This window comes from Balaenoptera ricei, chromosome 20 (genome assembly GCF_028023285.1).
Source record: "Balaenoptera ricei isolate mBalRic1 chromosome 20, mBalRic1.hap2, whole genome shotgun sequence".
In the NCBI taxonomy this organism is placed as follows: domain Eukaryota; kingdom Metazoa; phylum Chordata; class Mammalia; order Artiodactyla; family Balaenopteridae; genus Balaenoptera; species Balaenoptera ricei.
Window position 1 is genome coordinate 55,768,444 of NC_082658.1, and position 12,816 is coordinate 55,781,259.

At 49.2% G+C, this 12,816-nt stretch overlaps 1 protein-coding gene, 1 long non-coding RNA gene and 4 other non-coding genes across 6 annotated transcripts; 4 read left to right on the top strand and 2 right to left on the bottom strand.

The window, feature by feature from the left end:
- Positions 1-1,854: 1,854 nt before the first annotated feature.
- On the bottom strand, positions 1,855-7,923 carry LOC132356104 (uncharacterized). The gene is made up of 2 exons (XR_009499749.1): positions 6,142-7,923; positions 1,855-5,870 (listed from the first exon to the last, which is right to left on the bottom strand). It is a non-coding gene; the product is annotated as an uncharacterized LOC132356104 (long non-coding RNA).
- On the top strand, positions 6,965-7,036 carry TRNAW-CCA (transfer RNA tryptophan (anticodon CCA)). The gene has a single exon. It is a non-coding gene; the product is annotated as a tRNA-Trp (tRNA).
- On the top strand, positions 7,449-7,530 carry TRNAS-GCU (transfer RNA serine (anticodon GCU)). The gene has a single exon. It is a non-coding gene; the product is annotated as a tRNA-Ser (tRNA).
- On the top strand, positions 7,777-7,850 carry TRNAT-AGU (transfer RNA threonine (anticodon AGU)). Its single transcript has one exon. It is a non-coding gene; the product is annotated as a tRNA-Thr (tRNA).
- Positions 7,924-8,251: 328 nt separating the features above from the next.
- Positions 8,252-8,325, top strand: TRNAI-AAU (transfer RNA isoleucine (anticodon AAU)). The gene has a single exon. It is a non-coding gene; the product is annotated as a tRNA-Ile (tRNA).
- A 675-nt stretch (positions 8,326-9,000) lies between these two features.
- On the bottom strand, positions 9,001-10,841 carry BORCS6 (BLOC-1 related complex subunit 6). The gene has a single exon (XM_059908854.1). The coding sequence runs from the start codon at positions 10,768-10,770 to the stop codon at positions 9,715-9,717; it is 1,056 nt and encodes a 351-aa protein (XP_059764837.1). The 5' UTR covers positions 10,771-10,841; the 3' UTR covers positions 9,001-9,714.
- Positions 10,842-12,816: the final 1,975 nt, after the last annotated feature.

Below are 12,816 nucleotides of genomic sequence, written 5' to 3' on the forward strand. Positions count from 1 at the left end.
TCAAGGAAAGTTTCTTTGAAAATGGGTCGTTTGTTCTTAAACTTTGTTTTAGGAAATGTGGTCAAAAATGAGAGGAAATGCTCTTCTCTCTTCCAGGTCCCCAGTGTAATAAATGGATTTCCTTTTTTCTAAACCAGTGGGTGAAAAAATTCATAAGTCAAAGAGATAGTCAAAAGATGTTTCCTCAAGGTCATGAAAGACAAAGAGATGTGACAAAAATGGGCAAACGACAAGGTCCTGCTGTATAGCACAGGGAACTATATTCAATATCTTGTGATAAACCATAATGGAAAAGAATATATATATATATATATATATATATATATATATATCCATATTATATATCTGAATCACTTTGCTTTACAGCAGAAATTAACACAACATTGTAAAACAACTATACTTCAATAAAATAAAAAAAAAGACGTGACAAATTTGACATGAGAAATTTAATGTGTGATCCTAATGGATCCTGGATCAGGAAAAAAAAATTTTTTTTTTATTATAAAGGACATTAGTGGAACAACAGGCAAAATTTGAATAAGGTCTCTAGCCTAGATAATAGTATTGTATCGGTGTTAATTTCCTGATTTTTGGATAATTCTACTGCCTTTATGGAAGAGAATGTCCTCGTTAGAACTTTTCTCTGGGAATAGAAAGCCCAGGACTTCAGAGCCAGGCTCCCCCAGACAGTTTATCGAGTCTGACTATTCACAGGTGAAGGAAGCACTGTCCTAGAGTGAAAGTGAGGAAAGCCCAGGACCCGCTTTTGCAAGATTCTCCAAGGTCCCTGGAGCAAATAGAATGAACAGAAGGAGTCAGCTGTATGAAGATCTGGGGAAAGAGCATTCCAGGTGAGGCACAGCAAGTGCAAAGTTCCTTAGGTGGGAACAAGCCCAGTGAGTTTGTTGAACAGAAAGGGAGCTAGTGTGTCTGAAGCCCATAATGGAAGGGGAAGAAGAGATCAGGGTGAGGTGGGATGGGTAGACAAGGGACATGGCCTTGCAGCCATGCGGAGGGACAGACTCAGATTTGTATAACACACATGGATGACTTTGGTTGCAACACGGAGAATGGATTTTAAGATTTTAAGCAGAAGGTCTGTGAAGAAGCCATGGTGTTATCCAGAAAGGATAGGATGAGATTGGACCAGAGTGGAGTCAAGGAGGTGGAGTGAAGTGGAAGGAATCTAGAGATCCTTAGAAGATAAAGTCTGAACATGGGGCTGTGGGTGGATGAGAAAAAGGGAGGGGTCAAGGATTAGATTTTGGGCTCCAGCAGCTGGAAGTTTGGGGTATTCTGCTCATAATAGCCTTCCTGCCTAGGGGACCTATAGATAGTAAGAACTGGGCAGTCACAGTTCACATTGTGAATTAGTAAACAGCAAGCATTTAGGTCTGTCCTGTCACTTTCCATGACCTTGGTTCAGGGAAGCCTGCTCTACAAAGTCTCACAAAAGCGAGTTTTGGAGTCACCCTGTGGCCATAGGAGGTATTACTGGTGACCAGGTGTCCTTCCCCAGGGGACCACTCGTCCGAGGGCTGGAACTCACGTGTCCCAACATTTGAACTGGTCATAAAAGAACTTAGAAAAACATTTTTTAAATCACAGAAATATTCAAATATATGTAAAGATAAAGAAAAATAAAGAAAACCCCATTTGAAGCCTACCATTCTGCTTCAGCAATTACCAACACATGACCAAATTTTTTCAGCTATACTCTCCCTCCCAGTCCCACTGGGTTATTTTGAAGCAAATCCCAGACATCACGAAATAATTCTGTCCAGGAGGAAGAAATTTCCCCCCACCTCTCTTGAGTTCTTTTAGCTGATCTAATAATTACGTTGACACAAGACATTAACAGGAGGAAAAAACCAATTTAATTCATACACAGGGAAGTCTCATAGAAAGGTGACCACCGAAGTGACCAAAGCAGGCTGTTTATATATCATGTTTTGACAAATAAATATTATTTGTGAAGATTTAACAAAGGGGCTTGTGTTAGGGGTAGCTGACCAATGAAGACTTTTGTTATACAGCTTTCTTAGCCTTGAATTCCCTCATTCTGGTGATGAAATAAAATTTATATTTTAAGGCGGGACAAGAGAAACTAAACATAAAATTCTCTCTGTGTGTTTGTTTGGGCCTCCTCCCTCTCTCCCTAATGTGCAGTGTGCATCTGCATTACACATTAGCCAGAGCTCCTCAAAGACAGAAGTGGCTGCTCAACTGTAAAGATCAGTTTTTCCCCCTTTCTTCTGATGCTAGAAGTGTAACTTTTTTTTTTTTTTAACTTCTTAAAAGAATAGCATTCTTTCCCAACTCTGTAGGGCGTCATGGTGACTTGCCGGTCACTTTGTAAGTGCTTACCTGGACTATGTACCTTGGTGAACTTTATGTAATACATCAGTATGTCATTTTGATGTATGATCCCTTGTCTTGAAAATGTATATGATTGCGCCTTGGACTTTTAACAGGCAGCGCATCATGCTTGCTTGTCTCTGGTCTTTAATCTGAGCAGTGGGTTCTGGTGTAGTCCGACTGAGGCAACCATTGTAAAGTTCCCCATCACTTTCTCACCTACTGGTTTAATTAATCGTCACTGCCTAGCTCCATTATTTCAAGGGGGGGTTGCAAACTGGGGATGTCCTAATTCTATCATTCCTTCTGCATTTGTCACCTGGGATTCTCCTGTAAATAAGAATGTGCCCTTATCGACTCATTGTTTACCATGAGATACAGGTCATACAGGAAAGGTTGGATAAATGTGTGATTTTCACTCCATTATTTACCAGTTTTCAGAATAATGGTTCCCCAGTATCCTCCCAAAGTGACTAATTAGTTGTTTTTAGTTGTTAGATTTTAGCATCTTTTGTGTGTTTCAGTGCATTGCAGTTGTTATTCTTTTTGAGTCTCAGATTGTCTCAGTTTTGGATCAGCACTGTCCAACAGAACTTTCCATGATGATGGAAATACTTCATATTGTTCTCGGTCCAGTATGGTGGCCAGCTAGCTCCCTGTGGCTACTGAACACTTGAAATGCGGCTATTTGGACTAAGGGACTGAATTTTTAAAATTTAACTTGATTTGAATAGCCCCATATTGAATAGCCACTCTAGTGGCTACCATATGTAACAATGCATCTCTGGACAGAATAATTTATTGGTTTCTAAAAGTTGGAAACTGAAGGCTTCCCTGCTGGCACAGTGGTTAAGAATCTGCCTGCCAATGCAGGGGACACGGGTTCGAGCCCCGGTCCGCGAAGATCCCACACGCCATGGAGCAACTAAGCCCGTGCGCCACAACTACCGAGCCTGTGCTCTACAGCCAGCGAGCCACAACTACTGAGTCCACGAGCCACAACTACTGAAGCCTGCACGCCCAGAGCCTGTGCTCCACAACAAAGGGAAGCCACCGCAAGGAGAAGCCCGTGCACCGCAGTGAAGAGTAGCCCCGGCTCGCAGCAACGAAGACCCAACGCAGCCAAAAATAAATAAATATGTGTTTCTTGAAATGATTAAAAAAAAACACAATTAGAAAAAAAATTTGGAAACTGATAGGTTGAATGGAGATTTCAACATCAGAGAGTACTCCGGATAGTGACACTGGATTAATCATACTTCTCACTTGCTGCAGGAACTCTCTGAGCCTAGAGATCAAGTCCACGTTCCCATTCCCTGGTACCATATTCACTGACTCAACCTCCCCTCCTAGCAACAATTTCCACTTCACTCCATGCTCTTCAACTACCCAGACTCCTTCCTCTACAAGCCAGTCTCTTGCCCACTCTAGTACTTCTGCTAAAGCTATCCCTCACTGAGTTCACAAATGCTTATTAAATACACACCATATTCCTGGGTGCTAGGAATGCATATTCCCTACTCTTGAGTAACTTAGAGTGTAGTAAGGGAAACAACTGGGCAAAAAATTAAAAGGTGGCATTTTAAGTGTTACCTTGGAGGAGACACAGGAAGGACCTCCTTCCCCAGGTGGGGGAAGAATTGGGGAAGAGAGAGCTTCTCAGTTGAGTCTGGAGGGGTACGTAAGGGTCAGCCAGGTAAAGAAGGACTGAGAATATTGCCGAACTCAGGTTTGGCTAAAGCCAATACTTGAGAGACAAGTGTTGGCTGGAAAGGAAAGCTTGCTTTATTCAGGAGATCGGCAACCTGGGGAGAAGGCAGACTCATGTCCAAGAACCAACTCTGAAGATTCTGCTGGACCGTGAAAGTTTTTAAAGGGATATAGGGAAAGCTAATTGCAGGCAATCATTAGGGGAGGGGGTCGAAGTCTTTGTTATCTTCCACTGTGTTCAGACTTTCTTCTGATTCGTTGGTGGTGAGGTAACAGGGTGGTGTTCCAGTAGTATTGTGCTCAGCCTGAAGTTACCATCCTCCATCTGGGTGGGGGTCTTTGTTCCTTCAGATGAGCTCAAAGATATATTGCAATATATTTTCCTTGAGGAGGAACCAGGACCCTGCCCCATGCTGCTGCACTATTGTTTCTTGACTGCTCCTCCTTTGTTTCTACATTCCTTCCCTTCCTTGATTAGCAACTATTAGAATCTGCCCTTTTGGTACCCAGGGAAGGTCAGGGAGGTTGAATGAAGCCTATTTCCTGCTAATGGGGAAACAGGGCACAAGGAAAATTTGTGCCCAGGAGGGCCCCGCAGGGTCCTGCTCCATTTCAGGAAGACCATCAAGCAATACCAGGGACAGTGGCACAGAGACAGCTGTGACCAAGGTGAGTTTAGGCGACTGTAAATAAGTCAGCAGCGCTGTCACACGGGAGGGGAGGAGGCAGTGGCTGAAGAATCATGCAAGCACCAGAGAGTTATTATAACAACAACCATAATAATTGAGTGGTGATTACCAGCCATGTTCTAATACTTACCTACTATAATCTTTACTATTTTTATCTTTACTATTATAATCTTTACTATTTTACAGGTAGGGACATTGAAATACAGAGAGGTTCAATAACAAGCTCAAGATACACAACTAGTATTAGCAAAGCCTGCTTATGAACACTGGCAACCTGGTTCCTGGACCCACATGCTTAAGAAGCACTTGGCCTTGGGGGCCCAGCCAATAAATTAGGATTTGAATCCGAAGGTGATGGTGAAACAGGAGGGAAGGGGGCAGGGCACAACCGTTAAAAGAATGGCACAGTCGTTGAGGATATGACATAAAATGGTTAGAACCAACTAGGTCCAGGATGGCAGAAGATTCCACTTCCAGTAGACCTTGAGCCTCATTATAGGCTCACTGTAATACGTTAGCATACGCTAAATAACACACCCACAGGCGCCATGACAGTTCCGAGGACAACTATAAAAGTACAAAAAGTGGGCGGTGGCCCAATTCCTGGAAATCCCCGCCCTTCCCTAAATAGTTGGAATAATCCTCTCACTTGTTAGCCTATGAAATTACCCAGCCCATAAAAACTAACCACCCTAATATTTTGGTTGCTCTCACTTTCTGAGATGGCCCACGTTCCATTTATGGAGTGTGTATCTCTCTCAATAAATCTACTTCTTACCTATCACTTTGCTTCTTGCTGAATTCCTTCTGTGCTGAGACAAAAAGAACCTGAGCTTCATAAGTGCTGAGAGGAAGTGTGCCGTTTCAGCTGGGAGATTGTGGGTTTGAGTCCCCTCCTAAGCCAGAGATTGTGGATTCGAGTCCCATCTGAGGTGCGACTGGATTCCAGTCTCACCCAAGGTGCGGGGTTTCAGAAGGATGACAGGGTCAAGTGAAGGTGTCCAGCAGGCCCTAGACATCTGAATCCAGAGGCTGGAGTGGGATTCAGGAGTCCTCAGCACACAGGTGATGGCTGACTCCAGGGAAGGCGTGTAGCATGAGGAGACAAAACTCCTAGCAAAAAGGACAGAAAAAGAGACTTGGGGGGAGGGTGAGAGGCTAGGGGAAAGTCAGCAGACAGCAGTGTCCTGACAACCAAGGGAGAAGGCTCTTAAAGATGTTGCCAAGTCAATTAAGGCCAACCTCCTCAGCGGGCTTTGACTTGTCCCTGGTCCCTGATAACTTTCGGGATGGCCATTATGCAGAAAGTGCAGGCATTTGGCTTGGAAGGAGTGAGACACAGCCTGACTTCTTTCACCATATTGGCCCCTTGAACTCCTCTTACCATCCAAGAAGCAAATGGGGGATCTCTGCAAGCTTCTGGTATCACTCTTCATAAGTTCCCAGCTCTGGCTCACCTGGGGAGCTTCAAAAGATACCTGCATTTATGGCGATGGAAATCAGAAGAGTGGTTGCCTCTGGGAAGGGAGCGGTGGGGACCGATTGGGAAGGGACATGAAAGAACCTTCTAGGGTGAAGGAAAGGTCTTCTTTGGTTCTTTGTCAAAACTCACCAAACTAAACACTTAAGATCTGTACATTTCATTGTAGGTAAATGATTCCTCGGAATTGCCAAAATTGACAAAGTTATCGACGCCGGGGTTTTACCCTGGACCTTTAAATCAGAATCTCCAAATCTGGGGCCTGTGCTTGGCTATCTGGAAGGTTCTGCAGGCGACTGTAGTGTACAGCCCGGGAGGAGACCGCCGCTGGGGGAGCTAATCTCTTGACCCTACGCGCCCAGAGCTCTGGCACTGCTCCGCCACATTCCGCCTGGTATCCGTCCTTCCACATGTTTCTGTGCCAGTCCGTCCCCGCTGGGCTGTGAGTTCTGGGTCCCCCAGGGAACCAGCTCTGGGCCGCCTGCTGGTCAGCAGGAGGCCGGGTTCGGGGTCGGAGGGACCGCTGAGCCGGGAGGCCGCAAAGCCGTGCCCTGCGGGGTGCGGCGGGCCCTGCGGGTCCCACGATGCCGGAGGGAGAGCGCAGGCACCACGCCGCGGGATTTTAGAAGTTCCGGAAGGCCCTCGGCTCTTGCGCCTCGATCATCGGGACCCGGCAGCCTGACCGTCCAATGGTCATGAGGAGACCTGTCCAGTTCTACAGTCGGCAGACCTCGTGGCGCAACGGTAGCGCGTCTGACTCCAGATCAGAAGGTTGCGTGTTCAAATCACGTCGGGGTCAGCTTTCTGAAGTTCTGGTCATTTTTCTTCTCATTTTCAACTCGGTTGGAGCCCCATCGCGGAAGTCAGAAAAGAAGCACTTCGTAGGGGCCGGAAGGGGAGGGTCCTGGCTCGAAGTGCCTAGTCGCCCCGTCGGGAGAGCGCGATGATCTCGCGGTAGTTTTTGTGGTAGATCCGGGTACTGTAAATCTGGGCGGATAGCGGGTCTCCTGAGGACTGACGCACGCTCTGTACCGCTCAACCCAGAGGGTCGGGCGCTGGCGCAAGCAAGAAGGTCGCTCGGCAACCAGAGCCCTGCGAGTTGCTGGGCGGGATCTCTCGGGACGCACCTCCCTTCGCGACGTAGTCGGGCTCACGCTTACTCTGAGAAGAGTCCAGACCCCAGAGAAGAGATCCTAAGGCGTTTAGCCGTGGACGAGGTGGCCGAGTGGTTAAGGCGATGGACTGCTAATCCATTGTGCTCTGCACGCGTGGGTTCGAATCCCATCCTCGTCGGTTTGCGGTTTCCGCAGCCTGCCTTCGATTTTTATAATCCAAGAATTTCTCTTCTTACCTTCGGTCTGCCAGGATTCAATTTCTGTGTCGCCCCTTCACCCTCTCTCGGTTACAGCCGCGGATTTCGTGCCTTCTACCCTGTTTTCCAGTACGGCCAAAGGTTGGTGAGGAAGTCACCCTGGCATTCAGTCACCTGCCATGGAACTGACCTGGCCAGGGAAACAAGGGGGAAAGATACTTAAGTCGGGCGCCGTGGCTTAGTTGGTTAAAGCGCCTGTCTAGTAAACAGGAGATCCTGGGTTCGAATCCCAGCGGTGCCTCCGAAGGTGTCGGTTACTTTTGCAAACACCGCGAGAAAAGAGCTGTGGGCATCTGGCGCTTATATACATAATTTTCCACATCTCTTCGGGAATCTGCCAGTTGCTATCCGGCGGCCGTTTCTATTTCCGGTTGTGTGCGTCAACGCTACGTGCATGTTGTCAGTCTTAAGCTGTATGTTTGCACCTCGATCTGCCGATCAAGCACCATAGAGTGGCATTATCTGTGCTTGTCAGTGTTTTGGTTTGGATGTTGCTTCCCGAAACGATAAATGATTCAGTTTTCGTATTCTGTTTTCCTGTCTCCCAAAACAATCTTACCCATATTTAAATTTTCCTGAAGACAGGACTGATCAGTAATTTGTATTTTACATAGATTCATTTTTTTGAGGCCAGTATCAGCTGGCCGGTTAGCTCAGTTGGTTAGAGCGTGGTGCTAATAACGCCAAGGTCGCGGGTTCGATCCCCGTACGGGCCAGTAGCTTATCTTTCTTTTGAAAATTTGTACTGCTAATTTCTTGTTGCTTAGGAAGGCTTGTGGAGCATTCCTAATCCCGGAACTTTTCACACCCCAAAGAGAAACGTGTTTAAATACTTTCCAAGTCATAGTGTCTTGAGAGAGGAGAAAAGTTTAAGGAAACTGGATCTCTTTCTGTGATCTCTGTCTCCAAATCTCCTGACCATAACGGGGGGGTCCTGGAATTTACTACGTGACTGTAAACGGAAGGCTGCCAGGGATTGTAACAAAGATTGTTTCAGACCATACATGTGGCACTGATCAGCAGAGTGTGAGAAATGAGGTCAAGAAAGGAGCTAGCAAGTATTTCCAGTCTTTCTCCAGAGCCAAGATGTCCAGTTTGCCCAGTCCCTGCCTGACCTCTTCAGGAACTGAGAAGACGACCCCTTCCCTTTCTCTTCTGAATCACCTTGCTTCTGATTCTGCTTTTACTGGGTCTCTGACCCCGTATCTGTGTCTTATATTTCCCCTCCGTTCTGCTGTTCAGGAGCAGGAACCATATCCTTCCCCATGTGGCCTGGGACCCCCACCCCACTCGCAGCACTGGCCCCAAGAAAACTCCACGAAAAGACTGATCCTCATGCCCATACCTTTGGCTCATCAATCCCTTAACCCCACACAGACACAGTCTCAGCCTTAGCAGCAGCAGCACTTTAATTCCACAAGAACTCAGAAAGCCAAAACTGATTAGAACACTCCACAACAGGTGGGCTTCACAGCCAGCAACAATTCTATCTGAACCCTGAGAGCAGTGAGACCCCTCCCAACTCACCCCCTCTACCATGCAATACATTCCTTCTAGCTCCACCCAGGTTATGGCTGGGGAAGTGGGAGGGCAGGGGGCCAGAGGGCAGAAGCAGTGGGTTATCCATCTGCAAGTGTGCATCCTTGTCTGCATGGTGTGTGGCCAAGGATCCCTCAAGCTCCCACAGCCCCTGGCACCTGAGATGTGACCACTGGAGGTCAGGGTGGCCACAGTGGGGCTGGAGCCTCCACTGTTCTCCTTTCTTGAGAACATATGGCAGTCATGTCTCCCAAGCCCAGACCTAAAGCCCTGGCTTCCCAGAGATGGTGCTCTAACTAGGGAAGAGAGTTGGGAGAACAAGGTAGCTGCAGATGGCCAACTGAATAGAAGCAGAGCAACATCCCCACCCACCAGGAGAAGCTTTAGAACTTCCCCGTGTACACCTGCATAAGGCCCAGCTAGTGGTCGCGGGCCTGCTAAATGTATCTGGAAGAGCCTCCAATATACAGGCCTTCCCTCGGCGGGCAAGTCCCACCAGGGCTCCCTGAAGAGTCCTTAGGATCCTGCTGGACCCTGGCGTTGCCAGGCCTCTCCTGCCCTCCCGGTCACTTGCACAGGGCCTCCAACACCTCCAGGGTGCGTCGGATATCCCGGACTTGGCGCGCCAGTCCCTGAACTGGCTGTAGAGCCCTCTCCAGCTCCTCACAGCGCGCCAGCAGAGTGTACATGCCCTTGATGCTCATGTCCACAGCTTCGCCTAGGGAGTCCACGGCATCACGGTAGGTCTGGATGCAGCCCACGCTCAGCGCTGTCAGCTCCTGCACCGCACCACCCAGCCCGCGAAGCAGACGGTCCACCCTGCCGCCCAGCTCCCGACTCAGCCTCTCCAGGTCCCGCAGCACGTCGGGGTCGATGGGAGGAATGGCCGGAGTGGGTGGGGGCGCCGAACAGGGCCGCGCAGGGGCAGGGGGCGGGGGTTGAGGGGCGCAGCTCAGGCGGATCTTGAGTTGCAGGTTGTTGGCGACAAAGTGGGTGAGGTCGCCATGGCGGCTCACCGTGCCCTCGAGCTCCAGCGGGCTGGAGATAGTGGCGCGCCGCCCGCCACCCGCGCCAGACTCTGCACCCCCTGAGGACCCGGCGCCGCCGCACGCCCCGCTCAACCCGTCCAGGCTGCGGCTGTCCTGAAGGCGGCTGGAGAAGGAACGGCCAGCCCTGCTGGCTGCCGCCGCCTCATCGTCATCTTCCTTCTCCTGCTCAACATCCAACCCGCCGCCTCCAGGGCTTCCTCGACGGCAGACGCCCTCGGATGCAGGCCTGTCCTCGGGCTCCTTGCGCCGGGAGGATGCATGCGGGTCGTTTTCGGGACCCGGCGCCCCCTGGTTGCTCCCTGCCCCAGAAGGCGTCCCTCCGCGGCCCGGCTCTTCCTCCGGAGCCTCCCATTCCGGAGGGTGGACGAAGCTGCAGCTCGAAGTCTTCGGGGACGCCCTGGGGATGCGGCTCGCGCCCCCAACGTTCTTGGCCTCTTCCTCCTCGGACAACCGGAGGCCTGAGGGCGGCTCAGAGGCCGTTCGGTCCGGGCCGCCGCCGATGATCGCGGCTTGCTGTTCCCCCAGAGCTAGAAGGCCTGCTTCGGGCCCAGGGCGCCCCCGGGGCGACTCCATACTGCAGTTGGGGGCAGGAGCCGAGGAATTGGTTCGCCCCGGCTCGGGAGGCGTTGGCGGCGCCTTTAAGGGGCGTTGTAGAGGCGCGCCGATTGGCCTCGGGCTCACAATGGTCAGGACGGGAAGAACACTCTGATTGGTCCCGGCAACCAGGAAGTCCCAGGAGAGGAGCTGTTATTGAACGACTGAACGCACGTGAGAGCCAGCGGGGTGGAAAGAAGGAGGTGACAGCTGCGCTCGTCGCCCCGCCCTTTCAAAAAGTTGAGGGGGCGGATCTTAAAGGTGAAGATCCTGAAATGCCGGAGTCCTCCGGGGGCGGGGCTAGGGCTCTTTCAGCCCACAATTGTCACGCCCACAATTGCTGCTTAACAAACACTTCTAGTGCCGACCAGAATTGGGGTTCCCAGGAGGGTTTGGGGATGGAAGTAGTATATCCTGCTTGGACCGTCGGGATTCAACCGCAACTAGTTGATCAGGAAGGATGAAACCAGAATTCTCAGCAGAGCTTGAATGGTTCGTTCCATCGTCCTCGGCTAACAGACCGAGCAGATGAAATTGCCCAGAGCGACTCACAGTGGACAGCGAAGTGGGCTTAAGGGCTTTCCTGTGTATTTGGCACTCTGTTCTCTGTCTCCTGCCCCCTCCAGGTCTGAGTCTCTCTCCTCTTGGAGGATGGTGTGTGATTTTGCCACTACGTAAAATATTCAATAAATTAATGGCCCTGAAGGTCAGAGCCCTGGTACCATTCTGATCTCATCTCTTCCTTCTCTTCCCCTCACTGGTCCTGCTGTAGCCGCCCTGGCCTCCTCACAGTTCCTGTGACAAGACAGACATGCTGCCCCCTCAGGGATTTACACTTGCTCTTGCAACTCCCCTCCCGCCCTCCCCTTTTTTTGAGACTGGGTCTACCAAGAAAAATTTTCACCTTGGATATTCCTCCTTCCCTTCTCTCCTTCAAGTCCTTATTCAAATGTTATCTTTTCAGTGAGGCCTCCCCTTACAGTCTGTTTAAAATTTCAACCACTTTCTCCAGCAATTCCCCAACTTCCTTCCCTACCTCTTCTCCAGAGCACTTATCACCATCTGACATACTATATATTTTGCTTTCTTGCTCATGTAAGTGCCATGAGGGTAAGACTTTCTGTCGGTTTTGTTCTCATTTGTAGCCCCAGCGCTTAGAACAGTACCTAGCGTATAGTAGTGCTCAATAAATATTTATTAATTAAATGACCCTAAGCCATTAATTTCCCCTTTTTGGCTTGAACTCATTCAAGATGTGTTTCTGTCACTTGCACCCAGAGCCCTGACTAATACAGCATGAGACCAATGGTCTACTGTAAGTTTCTCCCCCTCTCTTTGGGAATGACACCCCCCACCTTGTCTTCCTTTTACTCCTCAGCAAGCAGATGCTCTGTGTTCAGCAGGTGACAGAAAACACAAGTTGAATCAAACACAAGTTGAATCAAAAGCAAACAAACAAAAACAAGGGGAATTTATTGTCATACAATAATGGTCTTAAGGTGTCAGAGAAGCCTGCATTCAGTGCCCTAAGGCTGTCATGAACAGCCTGGTTTCTTTCTGAGGGAATAGCTTTATCCCAAGTGGGCTTCCTCATGGTGGCACTATGTCATTTGTCATTCTTTGGGGATTATAGTTGTCTGCTTGAACTGCTATAACAAAATATCATAAACTGGGTGTCTTAACAGAATCTTTTTTTTTTCTCCCAGTTCTGGAGGCTGTGAGTCCAAGGTGCCAGCTGATTCTGCTCCTGGTGAGGTCTCTCTTCCTGGCTAGCAGACGGCCACCTTCTTGTGTCCTTATATGATGGAGAGAGAGAGCTAGCTTTCTGGCCTTTTCTTATAAAGACACCAATCCCATCATGAGGACCCCACCCTCATGACCTCATCTAAACTTAATTACCTCCAAAGGTCCCATCTCCAAATACCATCACATTGGGAGTTAGGGCTTCAACTTCAAATATGAATTTTTGGAGAGACAAAAATATTCAGTCCATAAACTGCAATCATTTGTCATTCTCTTGGGCCT